Source organism: Chenopodium album, chromosome 8 (assembly GCF_948465745.1).
Source record: "Chenopodium album chromosome 8, dcCheAlbu1.1, whole genome shotgun sequence".
Classification (NCBI taxonomy): domain Eukaryota; kingdom Viridiplantae; phylum Streptophyta; class Magnoliopsida; order Caryophyllales; family Amaranthaceae; genus Chenopodium; species Chenopodium album.
Window position 1 is genome coordinate 25,410,819 of NC_137841.1, and position 22,309 is coordinate 25,433,127.

Consider the following 22,309-nt stretch of genomic DNA (forward strand, 5'->3'; position numbering starts at 1 on the left):
GAGTTATGTCTTCAATGAACTTATAATGTTGCACAGTCATTCTCATATATCCTGCATGATTAGAAAAGTGTCTATCGAATTGAATAATCATAATAATTGACATCAATATGAGTAAAACTAAATTAATAAAAAGTTGTATCCTACGTATCGAATATGATTCTTAAGCCAAAATATTAATTTATAATTATAAGAGTACATTACATGTTTATTTGATGAACTATGACTAACATATTTCTAAATCTCAACACGTATCTTTAATCTATATGAAATTTATCTATAACAATATCAAAATATTTATGGATTATATTTAGTAAGATGTTATCAGCTCATTTAGTTGTATGACTATTGTAGTATTGTGTAATAGTTCATACACAATGCTTAAGAAAAAATATACCTATAGGTGGTGGGTAGAATAAAAAAAAATGTTATTTTGGCTCGATAAATTGATGAGTGCGAGAATTTATATGATATTCGCTAGACCGCAACTACGAATAAATTAATCTATTTCTCTAATACAAAGTGTTAGATTTCGGGAAAACTCCTTTTGGTTGGAGTGTGTACCATTGAATAATATATATAAGGGTTTACAAGGGTCGTAATCCTATTATGATAAGGATACGAAGTATATCACAAATATATACAATATTATCCTAATCTGTGACAAATATTATCGTAAATATAATATCTATCACACCCCCGCAGTCGTAGCGGGAGGAGGTCGTACGCTAAGACAGGACCTGAATTCCAAAAATAATTCCCGAGGTAGGCCTTTGGTGAAAATGTCTGCAAACTGATACCGAGTAGGGACATGTAGGACCCGAACCTGCCCCAACGCAACCTTTTCGCGAACAAAATGAATATCCATCTCCACATGCTTGGTGCGTTGGTGTTGTACCGGGTTGCCAGAAAGGTAGATAGCGCTGACATTATCACAATAAACAATAGTAGCCTGCCGTAGAGGACAATGTAATTCAAGTAATAGATTCCGAAGCCAACATGCCTTAGAAACAACGTTTGCGACGCCTCGATATTCTGCTTCTGCATTCGACTTAGACAATGTATGCTGACGCTTAGATGACCAAGAAACGAGGTTGTCCCCAAGAAAACAACAGTAGCCCGAAGTGGAACGTCGGGTATCTGGACAACCTCCCCAGTCAGCGTCAGTGTAAGTAATCAAGCGATGAGAAACAGTAGGATATAAATGTAAACCGTGATCAATGGTACCCTGAACATAACGCAGAATGCGTTTCAGTGCCTCATAATGAGTTTCCCGAGGATCATGCATAAATAGACACACATGTTGTACCGCATAAGAAATATCTGGTCTGGTGAAAGTGAGATATTGTAGAGCACCTGCTAAACTGCGATACAAAGTAGGATCCCGAAAAGGTGGTCCTGCATCTGCACTAAGTTTCTTATTTTTAAAAACTATTATTACCATAAGTTTATTTGTATTCCGACGTTTTTTTTTTTTTTTTTTTTTTTTTTTTTTTTTTTTTTTTTTTTTTGGAAAACTCGCATAGATAGATCATTAGTCAATTTAAAAGAGTCTATTACCCTATGATACGCATTGAATTCTGTTCATACTCCATGTGTTATTATTCGACTAGATTAACATAATAATTTGTAATATGTGCATCACACGGGCACTATAATAGTAAATAAATATTTGAGAGTAAAGATACATGCATATCATATATTTTAAGAATTAAATATTTTTTTTTTAAATGAAATAAATATTATATCTATTGGCATCAACACACTAAACTATGGATTGGTTACACTCAACACCCTATACTTTTGCTTAGTGGCCAAAACGCCACAAACTAATGACTTGGGTGCAAATCCCACCTTTAGTGAGTTTTCCGGCCACCATTCTCACCGGAGCAGGTGAATTAAATTTTTATATTTAGATTTGCGTGCCGAAAAATGTCATGCATGAAAAGGTTTCGGGGGTCATTTTGATCTTTGAATGACCTAAATTGAGCTCAAAACAAGCAAAAAAAATAGCGTACATGATTCATTTAGCGTGTTATAAAATACCTCGATTTGCGTGCCTTTATCTTTTAAGCTGAATTAAGTCATTTACGTTATTTTTTTGCTTGTTTCAAGCTCAATTTAGATCCTTAAGAATAAAAATAACCCCCAAAACCTTTACGAGACATTTTTCGGAATGCAAATCGAAAAATAAAAATTTAATTCACCGGCTATGAAGTATTTCATTTAGTGCCAAATCTCGATTCCCAAATTGTTTTCTCTTTACATAACACATATGAACAAGTGAGTGCATTTTTTTTTTTTTTTTTTTTTTTTTTTGGTGGTAAGGAAAAGGGCTCTATTGGGCTAGGACCTCTTAAGCTCTCACAAGTCCTCCTGGCCCGAGTTAGTGGTTTAGGCATTTTGAGAGAGATGGGGAGGGGGGGAGGGGGTGTAAGGGAATCGCCACCCAAAATTGCTTCTAGTGGGGTTGGATCCCATAACTCATGATGAACAGGTGGCTACATACACACAAAAAAAAAACACATACCTGCAACAGCGTATATACTCGTATACCTTTGAACCTATAAATAGAGTAGCATGAAATGCATTCTCCAGCACCACAACATTGATCCAATACAGCATAAACATAGTCATCCAATAGTGAAAATGTCGCCAAAAACAGCCACTCTCTCCTTGGCCCTCCTCGCACTCACTCTTACTCAAACACTATCCTTCGTGCATGCCCTCTGCCCGGGCTTTGCTTCAATCCCTGAGATCTTGAACCAGTATGAATTACCACCCTCGCTTTTCCCAGATGATGTGCAGAGATACAACTGCCATAGTTTACCCAATGACTCCCTCAGTTCAACGATTAACTTGAAGGGTGCTTGTACCGTGACTAAGGCTTTAGGCCCTGTAAAAAATATACTCGAGTGCCAACCAACGATTTCGGCCACCATATCTACTGGAAAACTCAGCGACGTTAAGGGAGTCACTGTCCAACTCTATGTTGAAGTTCTCCCTGGGATTGTTGTCCCATTTGGTCCGCTCATGAGTCATGACCATAACCGGTGCCATACGTGTTTTCGATGAACAATACAACTTAACTTGTTTAAAGTTTACTTCAAACGAAGGGGATAGTCCATGCTTTCCTTACTCTTTGTTCCCTAAGGAGTAAGGATCCCACCAAATGTGATATCTCTGCTGCCAACACCAACCAAGATATTCCTCTTCTTCTCGCTTAATATGGTATTTATCGTTTCTATTTTATATCCTTTATCTATGGTTTGGTTTGAATAATTCTGCTTACATGTAAGCAGCCCATCCAACATTGTAACATACGTTGTACTTGTTGATGTATCATCTTGTGATTGTTGATCAACTACTTTAATGAGTGCTATCTATATATGTTTATCAAAAATGTTTTTACATCAAATTGTCTTAGCTTGCCAAACTAACTAACTTCATTCATTAACTCATAAACGATAATGAGTACATACTCTATTATGATGTCAATTACCAAATAAACATGATAAGGTAGTGCTACTAAATTTTTTTATGTTTTTGTTATGGTTTTTAAAGAAAAAAAAGTTTTAAATGGTAGTTGTTCTCAAAATTCATCATTTATAGGATAGCTCATTGCATGAAATTTTCTTTGTGGAGGCGGATACACAATGCTCGGTGCATCCGGTTTTCTTTAAAAAAAAAAAGGCGGAATGAACATTTAGTTGTTCAGTAAAGAACATATAGTTTTTTTTGTACAGAACATATAGCTATTTTATTTAGAGCATCCAGTTTTATATGTTTTTTTTGTAAATCTGAAAAATATTTGTAATATTAGTAAAGAACATGATAATATTAAAGAACATTATTCATATAGTAAATGTACATTTGGTATAAATGATCATTTATGTATATGAAAAAGTAAATTTTACTGTATTATAATGTACATTGTATTATATTCTAATGAATTTATATGTTATAATGTTGGTTACATGTTTAATGTACATTGTATTATTTGGATCATGTAAGTGTATGAAAAAAAAAAAACATTTTACTGTATTTTAGTGTACATTGTATTGTTTGGATCTACAACTTTTTCTAAATTTGTCTAGTTGCTTGCTTTCTTCTTCCAAAATGTATTAATCGGTCAATCTTCTTCAATAACTTCGTTTTATTTCTCATTGCAACAACAAAATTACTTCAAAATCGCAATTAATTCCCAATAAAATCAAATATAACAATTTTCAATCAAATTTATAGAAAACAAACACTCAAACTCAAAATAAACAAGTATAAATGTTAAATAAACAAGTATGAATGTCGAATTTGGTCTTACCTTTCATTTTTATTTGTCATCTTAAACAGTTTTGGACTCAAAATTTCGAATTTCTTGAAATTTTGCTTGAGGTTTGAGGAATTTAAATGGATTTGAAGTTTTAAAGTGAACTTTTGGTAAAAAATAAAAAAAAAAAAAATAATAATCACTAGTAGAAAAAACGCATTTGGCACCGGTTCAAACCCGGCCTAAGGCACCGGTTTGAACCCGTGCCTATGTGGGGGGTGCCAAATACCCCCCCTATTTGGCACCGGTTCAAAACCGGTGCCATAAACAGGTTTTGGCACCGGTTAACCGGTGCCAAAAATGTCCATTTTTTTTTTTTTTTTTTTTTTGGTTTTTTTTCACTTACCAATAAAATCAACTGAAAAAAAAAAATAACAATTCACAACAAAAATTGAATTGGTTTCAATATATATAATCCAAAATTTACAATACATAATGAAATCCAAAATTACAATATAGATCAATTACAACTAACATTATAAATAAATAAAAAAAAAATTACATTATAAATCATAAAAAAAATTACAACATGAACATATCAATATTCTTGCATAATCTGTACACACTAATTAAAACAGAAAAAAAAAATCAATTGGTAAAAATAAGCTTAAGAATATATAAAAATTATCAAAAAATTGAAAAATTATCAAAAATGAAAAAAAAACCAAAATTATCAAAATATAAAACATAAAACAGAAATTGAAATCGAAATATAAAAAATTATAAAAAACGAAAAAAAAAAAAAAAAAACCAAAATTATCAAAATATAAAATATAAAACAGAAATTGAAATTGAAATATAAAAAATTATCAAAAACGAAAAAAAAAAACCAAAATTAAAATCGAAAAAAGAAACCAAAAATTCGAAAAAAAAAAAAACAAAATCGGAAAAAAAAAAAAAAAAAACAAATACGAAAAAAAAATAGGAAAAAAACCAAAATCCAAAGTAAAAGGAAAATTAAAATCGAAACCCTAAAAACGAAATCCAAAATAAAAACCAAAATCGAAAACCAAAATCAAAATCAAAAACCAAAAAAAAACCAAAATTGAAATCGAAAAAAAGAAACCAAAAATTCGAAAAAAACAAAATCAAAATCGGAAAAAAAAAACAAATACGAAAAACAAATAGGAAAAAAAACCAAAATCCAAAATAAAAGGCAAATTAAAATCGAAACCCTAAAAACGAAATCCAAAATAAAAACCAAAATCGAAAATCAAAATCAAAAACCAAAACCAAAATCAAAAACCAAAATTTGTGAATCGAAAACAAAACCAAAATTGGTGAATCGAAAACAAAAACAATTAAAATCGAAAAAAAAAGCCAGAACTTGAAAAAAAATCCCAGAAATTGTTGTTGATGTTGATGCTGGTGGTGGTGCTCGAACATTGTGGTGGTGGCGGCGGCTGTTGTTGCGCTAATGAGAGGAGATCGGCTGTCCTCGAGCTTTGGTTGCTGCATATATATGAGAGGAGATCGAAGGGAGTTGAAAGACTAATTAAAGAAGAACGAATAGAGAGAGGAGATCGAAGGAGATGAAAGAAGAACGAAGAGAGAGAGAGGAGAGAGAAGGAGGAGAGAGAAGTAGAGGAGATGAAATGGGGGAATGGAGGCGGAGAGAAGGAGGAGAGTTAAGGAGATCGAAGCTTATAAGGGTTTTAGGGTTTAAATTTTCCGGTTTTTCCTAAAAACCTTGGACCGGTTCAGTGGCACCGGTTCAAACCGGTGCCCTTTGTATTTTTGGCACCGGTTTGGTCTGAACCGGTGCCTTTTCCCTTTGTTTAAAATCCCGCCCAATTTTGGGCCGGTTTTTGGCACCGGTTTGGGCTGAACCGGTGCCATATGGGGGGTGCCAAATGCAATTTTTCTACTAATAATAATTAAAAAAAATTGAAATGATTTGTAATTATGTATGGTAAAAAAATAATTTTAGTACTATTTATCTATTTCATTAAACAAAATTTCTTTCAAAAAAAATATATATAAAAAATTATTGCATAAAAATCTGATGTACATTATAAATGAACACTATGTGCTTTTATGTATATGTCCATGTAAATTATAAATGAGCACTATGTTCTTTTATATGCCCGTATACATTAGTATATACCTGCATCACTACTGCATGTTCATTCCGCCTTTTTGTATTTTGGAGCAAATGCGTGCATCTGCCTCCACGAACCAAGCTTTACTCTTTGCAAAGTTTCCTATAAAACTAAAAATTATCTTTAGATATTACTCCATAGGATTTAAATTTTTTTTAAAATAAAAATTATGTTTTAATATTAATAATTTTATCTATATATACACGATGAATGAGATGATAATTTCATACAAAATATTAAAACTTATAATGCAAGAAAAAACTTTACCCTTTATTTTTCATATATATATGTGAAATTATGTCAATAAATTTTTTTTAAAAAAAATTGTTAGAAATTAAGGAATCACAAGAAATATACAAAATAAAATATAAAATACATTATTTTGACAAATAATATTAATATTTACATTTTATTTTATTATTAACAAAATAAATCATAATATTACCAAAATTAATGAATGAAATTTGATGTTGTAATTTCAAGTGCGAAAAAAATATATATAGTGTATAATTTAAATTATTTAAAAAAACAAAAAAAAAAACTTTTAAAATAAATTATTCGCAGTGTTTTATGTATGGTTGTTCACACCATGTGGCTATAGCACTAACCAACGATTAATATCAAAGTTTAATATTATGAGCGGTAAAAAAATACGAAAAGTGATTTAGGATTATTTAAAAGGAAAAATTAATAGAAATTATCCCAACTTCACGATTCACCCAAAATTATCCTAACTTTGGATTATTTTTTTAATAATCCGAATTTTAATATGAATTTTGTTCTAAGGGTCCCAACCGGTTTTTTAACTTGTAATAATAAGTTAATTAACACGTGTTAGAGTGTGATTGGCCAAAAAATAAATTAATTAAATTACAAAAAAAAAAAATAATAACTAAAAAACCCACCACCATCACTAGCCCAACCACCGTCCTTGCCCCCACCCTCGGTTCCCCACAAACTCTCCCGCTCCAGTAGCCACTCTCTCATCGTTGCTTCCAAATCCACGATTCTCCTCGTTGGCGCTTCCTCTTCCTTTACCCCGAAATCACCATAGCACAAACCCCAACTTAAATAGCCATTGATTTTGGTGAAGTTCTAGAAGATATTTTTCAGGGTTTGGTTCTTATTTAGAGGAGGAAGATTGTGTTGACACCGAAATTTTGTTAATTATTATGTGTTAGATATATGTTAATAAGGAGATAAATATCAAAAAAATATAAGATGTTTATCTTCAGGATCTCGTAGAATATATGATTATTATCTTGTAAACTACTCTACGACTCTCTATATAAAGAGGATCGAATCTAGGGTTTAATTAGGTTCAGATGGAACAAGTCACAAAGACCCCATCTTCTCCCTACTACCAAATATTGTAGGTACATAGTATGGATTAAGCCGACAAGGCCCCGTACTATAAACAAATATCAAAACCCTAACCCTTTGGAGAGAGGAATCAAGAGATTTACGAGAGTTGTAACCCACAAATTATTAATGAAATAATTATTCCCGTATATTTTTCTACCTATTTAATTATTTATTACTGGTTTGAATTTTTATGGTTTACAAATTTGCCTTAATGGGCTTCTTAATGTTGATGGCTAATGGGCTTCTTAATGTTGATAATTATAGTGATGATATTGAGTATGATTTCGAGTTCGTTGATGATGATTTAGTGGATTTCGTGGGAGGAAAAGTGGATTTTGTGGTGGGGTTGTGGCGACGTAGGCGGTAAGGGAAGGGAAGCACCGATGAGGGGAATCGGTGGGTCTAGGCAGGATGGGGATGGAGGTGGGGGCGGAGAACTGGGTGGGGTGTGGACTGGGGCAGGGAGGTTTGCTGCTGCTGGTGGTTGTTTTTTTTTTAATTATTATTAAATAATTCGTTATATTTACTTAGTTTAATATTATTTAGTAACTAATATTTTTTTAAGTGTTAATTAGTATTTTTGACTAATCACGTGGTGACACGTATAAGTTAATTTTATTTTTTTTAAAAAAAAAAATACCTATTCAACCGGTTATAAGTCACCTGAGACCATTAGAAGAAATTTCACATTTAAATTCGGATTAGAAGAGCTATCCTTTACAATTAGCCCCCCGATAGTTTAGATGAACTGCTACGAGCTGAGGGGGAAGGTGAATTGTAGTAGGTTCCAGTTAGGTCAACTTTTTCGGAATATAAAACAAAACTTAAAAGGAACTTAAAGCACACAACAAGTGTTACGAGGAGAAACCTTCAAGGGCCCAATTAGAAGAAAAACCTCAACCCTACTCGAGATTTGCAAACCAAACTTTCACTAGGGCAACACTCCTAGTGGACCTTTATCACAATTCAAGTTCCTGCCCGGAAACATGCTACACTCACAAGCCACTACCCGTAAGCTTGCTACCTCACATGTTTCTACTCGAAATTCTGCTACACTCACAAGTTCCTACCTGGACACTTGCTACCTGATAGGACCCTATCCTACCCAACCTAAGTACCACACTTAGATTCACTCGACACTCCCAGAGTGCCTACACTCAGCTTCACACTAGAAGCTTACACACTGTGCTCTCACAACTACAATCTTTAATACAATCTAAGTTATGAATTTTATCTTTCAGTTGATATCTCGAGCTCTACATTGGTTCTTGATTGTTGAGGTCACGTTCCAATTGGAATCGCAGTCCGGGTTAGGGATGTCAGTGGGGCGGGTCAAGTAGGAGACCCGCTCCATCCCTGCCCCAGTGGGGCGGGGATGGGTCTCGGTTTGGCGGGTGGTGGAGCGGGGATGGGGATAAAAACCATACCCGCCATGGGTGATGGGGCGGGGATGGATTTTAAGTTGTACCCGCCCCATCCCCGCCCCGCCCCACTTCGTACCCGCCCCATCCCCACCTCATACCCATGTCTATACATTTTTAAAAGAAAAATTAAATACTTTTATACTATTTTATAAAATAATTACGTGAAATAAAATATTGATTATAATACTTTGTACTACACTTATATTGTAAACAAAAATGTGTATAATATTATGAATGTTTTATTATTATGATTCGTACGGAGTATTAATCATATAGGATTGTGTATTTGAGAGACGAAGATTAGGTGGGTCTTGGGTGGGGATTAGTCGGGTCTTTGATGGGGATTAGGTGGGGATGGATATCCTAGTGGGGGGTGGGGCGGGGATGGTTTTAGAGTTGTGCCCATCGGGGCAGGGATAGGATGAATATTATATTGGACCCGCTGCGGGGATGGGATGAAAATATTAGATGGGGATGGGGATGGGATGGCCAATATCCGCCCCCACCCGCCCCATTGACATCTCTAGTCCAGGTCATGACAACTTGCTATCATTCTTCTCCAGCATTACACCAGAACTTGCAGACCAAGTCTTGTCGGAACTTGTTGTCGTACTTCTGTTAGGAAGCTCTTGATATGCTTTTGTTAGGGAACACCTTGTAGTTCCATACAGCTTAGTCAGAGAACTTCTTTCTGAAACTCTTCTTCTGTCTTTACTTATGATCCTTAGTCTTCTTAAGTTCCACTGTCCCATACCTCACTTTAACTCCCAGAGTTTACTCATTCTGCAAACATCAAAACACTAGAAAACTCTTATTAGACAAAAGTTTTTTCAATCATTAACATCATCATCAAAACCTCTTAAGGGTCAATAATTTTCCCCTTTTTGATGATGATAAACTAAGAAAACTTCTGAGGATAACAAAGTAAAATAGAAGGTTCATATTTGTTTTTTTTTTTAATTTTTTTCAAAAGAAAACAAAACATAGCATATCTAAGAAACATACAAACACTCAAACTGAAATACGAAAAGAAAGTGAACAAAACAAAAAGCACATAAAGAATTTAGATAAGAGAAACTTTTGTTACTTACTTAATTGGAACTAGAACAATTTCACCTCCAAGTTTGCTCCTACTTTTCCCCCTTTTGGCATTATCAAAAAGCTGACTTTTCAAAGTTTTATTCATATAATCACAACCCCACAAGCAGTTCATTGAGTGTTGGAAACTGGAAGCAGCGCTGGCTAGTTCTCTTAAGCTAGCACTTTCACACAAATTAACCTGTATTTTCTTAACCATTTTTGCATTCATATATACACAGTTTCAGAAAATATAAACATAGCAAAAACCAACTATTTAGAGTTATTAAAATATCAAGTTCGAAAATGTTAAAAACAAAAATAAGTTCCAAAGTACCAAAACAAACATAACATTGTTCCATAAAAATAAGACAGGGGATTAATTTAGGCAAGAGGATAGGTTGTAGGGCTTGGAAGCTGATCATTATTCTTTAAGAATCTTGAGAATCTTCTTAAGATCCGCCATATATATCCAACCTATATATTCAAACACCAAAGCAAGAATAGCACCATATCCAACCTTTATCTCCTTTTCTACACAATGATCTAGGTGTTGCATCATCAAAGCAGGAAAATTGATTTTAATTATTTTTTATAGGCAGAAAATTAAGGCCATATCCAGAAAGCACTATTCATTCTTCTTTTGAGTTCTAGAACTGAAGATTTTTTCACAAGATTAAACAACAATTTGTGCAGTGGAGACAAGTCATTGTGATTCATAATGCTCTACACCCCTCTTTCCTCTGAAATAAGAGATTACTTCGCCCCTTCATGTAGGTATCAAACCCCTTACAAGGACTTGTAACAAAGTTCCAAGTCTCCCAGCATTAAATTCCAAATCCACTCCATTTACTTTACTAGTGCACACACTATAATCAAACACACACTCTTTACAGAATTCATCCATGACCAACTAATATAACTAATTTTTCATTTTAACATATATATATATATATTCCCACCCCTAAAACTTAATCAGATCTAGAAATTCTAAAAACTTAGCATTTCTACACCATGCAAAATCAATTCTATAACCTATGACATACCTTCTAGCATGTTTTTCCATAACCTTTTGATCTTCTTCCCCCCTCAGAATCTTCACTCTCTCCTTCGACTTCCCCCCTTAGGAAATACTCCGATCTCTGCATTCTCCTCTTCTAGTGACTTCGCCGCTTTTTTTGCCTTCCTTTTCCTCCATTCTGAGAGACAACTGAGGACATTTGGTAGATCTGTGGTTGAGGAAGTTGCAGTTTCTTCTAGAGCTTTTGGCTTGGTATTTTTGGCTTATGAGGTTATTGAGGTTGGAATTTAATGCGTAATATCGACTGGATGAATATTTAATTTAAAACACACAATGAAAGCTCATTTTCATTTGAATATGATACACACTTCGGTGGATTTCACCATCTCCAATCACCAAATTATAATGTTGTTGAAAATGATTTATATCATGTCCTGTTAACCTTATATGGTTTTGATGATGATAAGCAAACTTTATATAATATTTCGTTGAAACTCGTGTTTTCAGGGCAGTAAACTCTAGGATTGTTATATGTATTATATAATAAACTTGGAACAAAGAAAATAAAAAGCTATGGCAAGCAAGTAAAGTATAAGTGAGGCATTGCTCGATATACGCCTACGTAGATGTAGACACCAAAAAATGTCTTCACGATCGAAACTCGATGATGAGTTTAATCTTTCCCACCATTATTTGGTCTAAGTATTGAAAGAGATGAGCACTTAAATCTTGCTTAGATTTCTAAGCCATTTCCATTTTCTATAATTTCATAAAGCCATTTTACCCATTTCATTAGCCCAACACTTTTCCTATCCAGAAATTTATAAACCTTATCCTAATGTTCTCTTTTCATAACTGCATCTCGAAGCATACCAAATCTGACTTTTATGCTTCATAATTATAATGCGAATCTTACATGTATGAATAACCCTTGAAATAAGTGGCAGAGCCACATTAGAACAAGGTTTTTTTTTTTTTAAAAAAAAAAAGGATGTAGTAAAAAGGTGTAAATAAAAAACATTTACGGTAGATATTTCAAGGATGAATATGGTTGATACTTGGTCTTAGTTTTGAATCCTAAGTCTACTTTTTACAACTTTTTTCCCCATATTTCTTATTTCACTCTTCTTTTGTCATATAGAAATAGTTGGCATATATGACTTCAAATAAAAATTAAACAATTTGTGTAATCAATTTTTTTCTTGAGATTTTTGTCGAATATTAACCTCCCAAATTTGTCTCCCCGAAATAGAAATTCAGGCTCCACCACTGATTGAAATACTCTTTCCAACAAGAAAATATAGAAAAAGAAAAACCCCTTAAATCTATCTAAATTATTGCAGCAGCATTTATATTGGTAAACTAGAAATTTCCGCATCTTTCAATCTTTTTAGGTATTGTTTGGTTGCACTAGTTTTCCATAGGCAATCAAATCTTCAATGAATTTTGTTTTGACCATATTGTTTGGTGACATTATAGAGTAAAAATGGAGAAATTACAATTCTTGAGAGTTTTCATTTCCTACAAAATATAGGAATATATTCACCCACCCCATCCTTAATCATTCACAATTCCTATGATTTTTAAATTCTCACATGACATTCTAACACATTCATCTATTATCCTAGGAATTACATATGAGAAATATTCCCCATATAAGAAATTTCCAGGGAACTTATGTTCTACATAAGGGTGCTTATCGAGCAAGTCGATCACGAGCTGAGGGGTGCTCGACTCAACTCGTGCTCGCTAAAGTTTCGAGCAAATAAAACGTGCTCGTTAAAGTTTCGAGTCGAGTCGAGTAGCTCACAATCTGCTCGTTAAAATTTAGGTCCTTGTATTATTATATGCCTTTATTTATTTTTGTTCAATTTATATTGTTTTCCTTATTATATATAGATATTATTAAAAATTTACTTTTTCTTTTTTTAGGATATAAATTAAGGCTTAATAAGTGTCAAATTTGTTTAAAGATAGTAACTTTGTTTTCAAATTCTATATTAATAATATATTATCGAGTTGAGTTAGAGGTTGCTCAACTCAATTCGAGTCGAGCTAACTCGAGTCGAGTTTTGACCAAGCGTTGATAGAGTTGAGTACGAGTTGCTCGCGAGCTGCTCAACTCATTTAGCACCCCTAGTTCTACACCAATCAAACGAAGCCTTAATCAAACCAGCTCCATATCAAATATTATGATAAAATACGAGGACTTTGCCAAAGAGATCTCTTCGGCTCTTCGCATACTAGTAGAAAGAATTATTGCATGAAATAAATTCCCTCCGTTTTTAAATACTTGTTCTACCTTTCATTTCTGGCAGTTTTTAATTACATGCTTTATTTTCTTATTTGGAAAGACTTTACAATATGTAAATTATTTCTCTCAAGTCTCTAACTAGTGGACTCAACACAATAATATTTTATTAATTTCATATTTTCTCTTTTATAATTCTCTCAACTACTTTTGCTTTTAGTTGTTAATAAATCATGACTTCTTCCAAGTTCCAACTCACACATTTATGAAATTTCACTTTTATGGGCAACCCGAACAAGTAGTAGAGTTTGATTGATCCATAAACAAGACCAAAGAAATTCCACACTAAAACCAATTGACAATAGTAGGAGTAACTACTCATAAAGTGAAACTATAACTCCTCTTTCTCCAATGTGAGGCACTCATAAGTGGGCTGTAATGGGTTTCAACATTATGTCGTGCATTTAGTATGTCGCACTGCTTCGACCTACATCATTAACACTCAACATCAACATCTAATGCTATTTGTAAATAGATGAGAACAAAGCAATTGGGTTCAACCTCCTCTCATTAAGAAATTATCACCACTAAAAACTAAACTTATCCAAGGGGGTGAACAATTTGGCAGTTCAACTAAAAACACATTTCTAAAAGCTCAAAAGTTTGGAATAAAGGGCCAGCTACATCGGCAGCTGTCGCGAAGTGAATACAAATTACTGCCAATCCCAAACTCCAGAAATGTTCACTTGAATACATGACTGTAATAATAATAAACCCCACATAAGCAAATCAGTCAGCATCCATCTCTTCCAGTGCAGCAGTTGCGGCAGATTTGGCTTCTTGTAGAAGATTTTCAGGAACCTGACATCCAACAGGAAAAGAATGATAAATGAGCAAATATTACTCCATATACAGAAGACAATTAACAATGAACATCTTGGATATACAACAACAAAGTAATCTACTGCTGATCCACGAAACCATAAAACAGACGTGCTATGGGTTTACAACATCCTTGTTTGAGTTGTTTCCCTTCTGAATGATTTGAAATTTCTGCAAGCCCCTACCACCACTTTTGGCATGAACTAATGCCTCAAAACCTAATATCCTGATTTTATTGACCCCTCTCCCTCAAGTTTCCAGAATCCCTCAAATATCAATACACCCTGCACCACTACGACACTACCATAACAACCAATTCTAGCCCCACCGTCAGAGTTGAAACTATCAGCCATACAACTTCACCATCAGTGCTATTTTCTACCCTCACCACAGGAGCCACTAAACAACAATTACTGAGCTCACCTCCACCAGTGCAAAATTCTGAGTACTTGATACACCAACACCCAACTTGAAATTTTACACCCTCGCAAAATTCTGCGTAATTGACACACCATCCAACACCCAACCCAGTCCCATACCAGCCCTCACTGTAAGGACTCCACAAATCTCAGTACAAGAACCAGACTGCCAAACATCATAATAATTAATCAAGAGCAGCCAACCATGAATACCAGAACATCCATGATATTTGGCATTAATGGCAGCACATGTGGGAGGATTATAATGGTAAGGAATAAGTAGAGGATGAAACTATGAAAGTTGTGATGAAGGAAGACTGATGCCTGAGGGTGATGAAAATTAAGCTTATTTCCCCTTATCACATTTTCAAAAAGCAAATATTAATCATAGATAGTTATTCCCAGTTCCCATATCTCTGAAACAGCATAAACCCTTAATCTAATTCCTTTCCATTCTCTCCCTTTGATGATTACTTTTCGGTTCTTTCTTTCCTTTCAGTTGATAAAAGCTTTTTTCCATCTTGACGACCATAAAGAACTTTAGAACAGTAAATCAAAGCACAAAAACTGAACCATGTGCAGGGCTTATAAATTTATTTATATTGAGTTACACAATCTTAAGCTTCAAGAAAATAACCTATATTCAAGTCTAATTCCATGGCTCTACATGACAAGGTGCAATGCCATTTAAGGACAGTACAAGAGATTACCTTTTGATGCTCGCGTTTTGACTCGTCACAAATCCAACTCATCTCCAATTCAAAAGCTTTGTCTTTTGCTTCATCGTGAACCTTGTATATGCTGAATTTGCAAACAAATGTGAGAATGTAGTCATGATCCCAACAGGCAATCATAATACTTTAACAAACTTCATTTTAAACACGCGGATGAGATAGCAGAAAAATATATACAAATTATTCCAAGTGACCCTTTATGGTTCCCTGTCAACAATTCCCATCTTCTATGATGAGCTACTTATCAAAAGTAAAAAAGATACAAAGCTACCCAGCATCAAAGTGGGATTTATCAATCAAGAAAAAAAGTTGTGGTATAAATGATCAATCATGGTAGGCGGAAAACAATGCAAAAGTAGGGGCTAAGTGGTAAGACCAGTTGAAGGTAGGGACATTTTCGAATTAAAACTCATTTACTTTAACATCTTAATTTCTCAGACTTGAAATAATAAACCAATTTCTTATTTAAAAATGAACCAAAAATAAAATAAAATAAAACATTTATTTCTGTTTCCTACTCTTTGGAAAAGTGCTACATAATTTCCATATCCTAAACCTTTGATATGCTAACCAATTATGCATAATGCCATTTAGAACAGCCAAGATATAAAGCATCCAAATGGCCAGGTAAGGCTCATAGAAAAGATCAACTTGATCATGAGCTCTAGATTTCTCCAATGATTAAGTCAATATGAGTTATCTATTAAGGCTTTAGGTGTATCAGCAAAAAGAGGGCATCACACAGCTTCCATAAACCAACTTTAATGTGCAAAAGCCATTTACTTTCGCTAATTTACTAATTAATTAACAAGCCATAATTGTCAATTGAGTAGAATGAATTAAATTGTTAAAATGATATATGATTTAACATAAATGTTATAAGAGATATCATTTTATGATTACTTTTAAATGATCATGCTAGGAATTAGCATGGTTTCTGACCAGATTACAGCTCTAAATATGGCAGAAATTAGGGAAGAACAATGACTATATTGATAATAGGCGAATTACACTAATAGAAGGATAATTCCACTTTTGAGAGGTGGATTCTCTCCTAATATGAGCTTTGGAGAGGCTCACTCTCTCCCAATGACATAACCTCAACAATATTCAACATGATGATTATTCCTCCTAATGAGGTCTATATATAGAAAGACTCTCCTAACAAACTCTAGCTTATTCCCCAAGTCACTAATAATAGACTATGACTAATATGCCCTTCTCCCAAATATTGATTCCTTGCAGATCATCTTTTTAAATCAGTGGTTGTAAATCATGAGAAAAATTCTCCATCAATGTTTGCCTACAAAGGCACATGAGAACAATTACATTTGGAAAGAGGAGAGCAATCAAATCAATACTATACTCCCTCGTATGAGAACAATTACATTTGTAAAGTGCCCTTATTTGACTCACACACATGCCAATGCAAAACTTTGACCAATATCTTAAATTATCAATAAATTATAAAAAATTGTTATAGGGAAACTGTACATTGAGACAAACATTGGTCAAAGTCAGTGGCGAATGTAAATAGTACAAAAGTCAAACTGACCACTTAATATGGAGCATAGGCGAAGAAAGGACAGCATCAAGACCCCAAAAGACTAAAAGATGCATGAGACACCAACTCCATCAGGAATAGTGCATATGCACGGAAAAATAGCTCTCTAACTGCCAAAAACTGACTAGTGTAGTATTTTTCAAAACAATATCTTCATTATAAAAGAAAGCAAAAAATTAATAAGGAAAATATAAAACCAAAAGGAATTTGTTCCAAAAGAAAAAAGCACATACATCTTGGCTACTTCAATGATCCCTTCTCTACAGGTCATTTCAGAGAGCTTCAACTTCTCGATTTCCCTGAGATGTAATAAATCAAAAGATCTCAATTTTAATATAATAACAAAGTAAGACTACTGAAGATGCATGACAGAATAACAGATTATTATATAATTACATAGGATGAATAATTAGTTACTTATTGCATAAGAAATTTATTCAGAAAAAAGGCATTAATCATTATCTCCACTCAAACGCAACCCAAATCAAACAACCACATTATCTGCAATTTGACAATCAGTAATGCATTTAGGGTGGGGTGGAGGGAAGGGGTAGAGAAAAAAACTAGTCACAGTATTCAATGGGAGGCCTTTATTAGGAAAATCTAGAGCATGAAGGTCCAGCTTACGTTTTAGCAGCTTGTTTTCCCTTTCCAATTGCAGCGCCAAAATATCTCTGTGTCAAAATATAGTAAGATCAGTTTAAGCATAAAGATAGCAGAGCAATTACAAAATAAAAGTGTAAAATTTAACTCTAAAGATGCAAATAAAGTGGAAGCATAAACCTGTTAACTTACATATGAAATGCCAGAAGGCTCAACCATATATAATTGTGGTCCATCTCTGTCATAACCTCCAAGAATGACTCCACATCCAAAAGGTCTGCACCACAAATCATCAAAGATAGTGAGACTTAAACATATGTAGGGCAAAAAATTCATACTAGTAGTAATTTAATATAGGGCATATTCTATAGCACCTGAGCCACCAATAGAGTGTGCATAAATGCACATAGCTAGCAACGCGGTCAGCAAGTTCCTTCACTGGGACAGCTTCACCATAGGTACTACAGAAGAGTATTTTCCAGAGTTAGCTTTCATGAAGTAGCAAGCAAATGATAAATATGTGACGCAAGTGGGGGTTATTGTGGAATGGTGGTGGTGCTAGGGAGAGGGGAGCAGTGGTGACTAGGGAGAGGTCAGGGAAGGGGGCGCTAGTGGTGTAATTAGGGAAAGGTGACTACAAAAGGAAAAAGAGAATAGAATTGGAGGGGAATAATAATAAAGTAAAATAAATTTACATTATAATTTGAGGAGCAAAATATCATGTGCCACATAGTGGTGGTGACCAACTTTTGAGGTTAATACAATTTTGCTAGCATAAACTACATAGTCATAGTTACCTCAAATTAATTTAAACAAACAATTAATCCATCATTAATGCTTCACACTGTATAACAAACCGTAATACAAGGCCACTAATTAAAATTAATCAGTTAATTTTTTCAGGTAACCAAATATCAACGGCTAAGATATGAGGCTGCCTTTTTTTAATTTCACACGATAAATTACTAAAGCCAAACTACAGCTTACAAACTACCAAAAGACAGTGAAAAATTACTAGGCCGAATGAGTATATGATCTCAAAAGACACAGGCATAAGCACATATCATTACCAACCTCTCATAATTTGTAGCTTCTGACTTAGCACGAGCAACTATTTGTCTTCCATCTGCTGCTAATCCAGCAACTGCCTGTTATACAAACAAAGAAATGGCAAGTATGAAGGGTAAGAAAGTGCAAATACACACAACTGGAAGAGAAAACAATAACAAATAGACACATTTACATAATGAAAATGGATAAAGGTGCTAAGGATTAGATTAGTTCACATAGTTTGTTAAGTGTTAACCCACACAGTCATATAGCAAAAAAAAAAAAAAAAAAGAAACATTGCTAAAGAACCAAAGAAGTGAAAATAATCCTTGAAAGAGATATCAGGCCATGAACAAAGTCAACAAATGAAAGCAAATTATAGAACTAAAAAAAACCTCAAATGCTAGGAATTGTGTGCCCACAATACTGGTTTAATCTACCTTTTATTCAACACACTTAAATCTCAGCCATCAATTTGGGGAAAACAAAAAAAACAAAACCAACATTAAAAAATATTAATATTTTCAAAATCCTTTCCCCGTCATTAAAAGCTCGTCAGATTCTAAACTTCATTTCATCTGCAAGATCTTCATACCCTTTGTGCCTGCTGCTATACTCCTCCCTAACTCCCTCTATCCCCCCTTTTACCCACCCACGCTGAATAAATCACAACAATAACAAAAAATGGCCAATTTAAAAGTATGGAACCAACAGTGAATTTTGATGTTGTAAAGTTACTTAAACTACACATAGATAATCTCTAATAACTCTAAAAATTAAAACCCAAAATACTATCAGTAAACTAGTTAGCTATGGACCAAGCGCTAGGCCAAAATCACAAAGAGTACAAAGACATCAATTGAGAACAAGTGAGATGTACAGTCTAGTAAGAGGAGAGAGGAATCTTTATTCTCATCACTATAAATCACAACTATTGCTAGATATTTTGGATAAACCCCACAAGTACAAATCCACTATATCAAACCTTTAAATTGAATTTCATTTTATGCAGAATATAAATTGGTTAGTTTAGCATATAAGTAAAAAGAAAGACGTTTTGGGTCGGGCTAACATATAAATCTTATTTTCCCAAGGTCTGATCATCAGCAAGTTCACCAACTCTTTCCTAAAGATTCAGACTATCATATCAAACAACCAAAGATATTGCCTTTTAGAAACCCATATAAATTTGCCTCTTCTAAGCCATCAACTAGCATTGTTACCTAGTCTCTTTCCCCAAATTGCATAAAGCATACAGCTTCTACTCCAGCCACCCAGCTCATTTCTCTTTGTTCTTTATAATAATAACACTAAAAGATTTTTTGATGCCCCTAAACTAAAGCAATTGATAAATGAAGTAAAGAAACTTGAACAGCCATCGAACTAAACGATTAGGGAATCATTTGGCTTCACGATTATTGTGTCTGCAGTCTGCAGAAAAAGTATGGAAACCCACTTCCTCCTTAGGTACATACTTCACTATTTTCCTTCTCATTCCAAACTACCATAAATCTCGGTCCTCCTTACTAAAACTCTACCCCTCCCATGGGTATCATATACACTCCACTCCATAGCTCATTTCCTCGACTTCGTAACTCATTATCACCACCCTGGCCACCTTAACTGTACTATTGTACCAAAACTATCAATATCGCCACATCACCATACTACCAAAATGACCCTTCCCATTGCCACGTAACGAAACGAACACGAGATACAAAACTAAACCAGCAAATGAAACTCAACACGATATAAATCGTACTCCTCAACTAAGTAATCAAAGACAAACTTAATGGTTTCAAACTCTCAAACTTAATACACTAGCTGGAAATAACAAGGCAAAAAAAGTTGAATTGCAATTAATCTACCACATTAACAGATTCCATTTCAATTCCTAATTTTAGTTCAAACCCAGTAAATTAAAAAGGATAGAAAATAACCATTCCAGAATGACGATGAACAGAGTGAATTCGTCGATTCGAACCCGGCAACATCATCTTCGATTGTATAAGCTTCTCCACACCCTAAATTCAACATCATTCACAAATCCAAATCAAAATCAAAACCAAATTCAAATTCAAAATCAAAATATCAACCAATTAAAAACCCTAAAAACAATAATTAATCTCGACTAAAACATTAAATTACCAAAACAATTCCATCCTTGCATTTGATGCCAACAACAGTACCACTGTTATCGACAGCCTTAGCAGCGTACTCGATCTGGAAAACTCGACCATCGGGTGAGAAAGTAGTGACCGAGAGGTCGTAGCCTGTTCCGATGCTGCTCATTTTCGCTTTTTCTCTCTCCTCTAAATTGCTTTGCTTTGGTTTGGTTGTGTTTGTGTGAGTGTGTTTTTGCTGCTTTGGTGCTACAAAGTTATAAAAGGCGGACTTAGAAAATGTAGAAAAGCAGGTGATTTCGTAGAGAGCAAGATAGAGATCTGTGTTTCGTTTTCAATGTAAAGAGCAAAAGGGGAGAGACGCAAATTGGTGCGCTACACGGACTCTCCTAGTGAGTTGTTATTCTTATTTTGGACTACGTTACAATATTAAGATGTGACAATCGGGTTGTTTAGATTGAGTTTTTAGTTAGTCTAATTAAGATTGATTATGGGTTTGATCGAGTTTATTCATTTCCAATTTCACAATCCACATGTTTAATGCGAGTTGATTTAGGCTTTGATGCAATTCTTTTTGGTCGAGTAACTGAAAATGGGTCAATTTTATTAGGTTTTGACAAGTTTTACCAGACCAAAGTTTATTCGATTTGTAGTTAAATAGTAAATGATTTGAGATTAACTCAAATGAAAATACCCCTCCCTCCCAAAAAAGCATCCATTATTTGAAGATTTGAAATTAATTCAAGTAAATTTATCCAACACAATTAACCAACTTAATTTTATAACAAAAATAAAAGTCCTTACTCACCTGAATCTACACATGATCATCCCCTCTTATCTTATTTTGATATACCCTCTTTCTAAAGCTGACTAGAGTAAATCGTCGATGGACGCAACATATTGCCATACTCCCTCCATTCTCCTTATTCCCGTGAAAAATGAGAAATAACCATATAATAAAACGATGAAGCATATAATGTCTTCATTGTGATCTATGATACTATATTATACAAAGTAGCAAGTGATATGTGCATATTCTTATCGAAGTTTTAAAGAAAGAAAGTATATTTAGTGTATTTGATGATAACTTGTGATTAAGCAAGATAAAAAGAGGGAAGTTTGATGTTACAACGATTTCTATATGATGTCTTATATGGTTTCCAAAGTCTTGGTTTCAAATGTGCTCTCGTATGTGTCTTGTTCATTATGTATAGTTAAAGTGAATACGCAATGCACACCGAATTCCTTACAAGTCACTATTGGGAGGAATCACATATCTTGTCCTGGACAATGTGTTTACAAGGAAAAAAAAAACTGAACTCGAACCCATATTACAAACTTGCAGCAGTACTAGTATCCTGGACAATGTG

At 34.0% G+C, this 22,309-nt stretch overlaps 2 protein-coding genes across 2 annotated transcripts; one reads left to right on the forward strand and one right to left on the reverse strand.

The window, feature by feature from the left end:
* The first annotated feature begins 2,646 nt into the window (after window positions 1-2,646).
* Window positions 2,647-3,072, forward strand: LOC145642853 (uncharacterized). Its single transcript, XM_081694016.1, has one exon. It carries the CDS (start codon window positions 2,647-2,649, stop codon window positions 3,070-3,072), a length of 426 nt encoding a protein of 141 aa, XP_081550142.1.
* Window positions 3,073-14,105: 11,033 nt separating this feature from the next.
* On the reverse strand, window positions 14,106-21,308 carry LOC145641786 (proteasome subunit alpha type-3). The gene is made up of 9 exons (XM_081692745.1): window positions 20,965-21,308; window positions 20,757-20,840; window positions 18,841-18,914; window positions 18,141-18,227; window positions 17,959-18,043; window positions 17,791-17,837; window positions 17,397-17,462; window positions 15,576-15,666; window positions 14,106-14,425 (listed from the first exon to the last, which is right to left on the reverse strand). Exons 1-9 carry the CDS (start codon window positions 21,106-21,108, stop codon window positions 14,354-14,356), a joined length of 750 nt encoding a protein of 249 aa, XP_081548871.1. The 5' UTR covers window positions 21,109-21,308; the 3' UTR covers window positions 14,106-14,353.
* Between the last annotated feature and the right edge of the window lie 1,001 nt (window positions 21,309-22,309).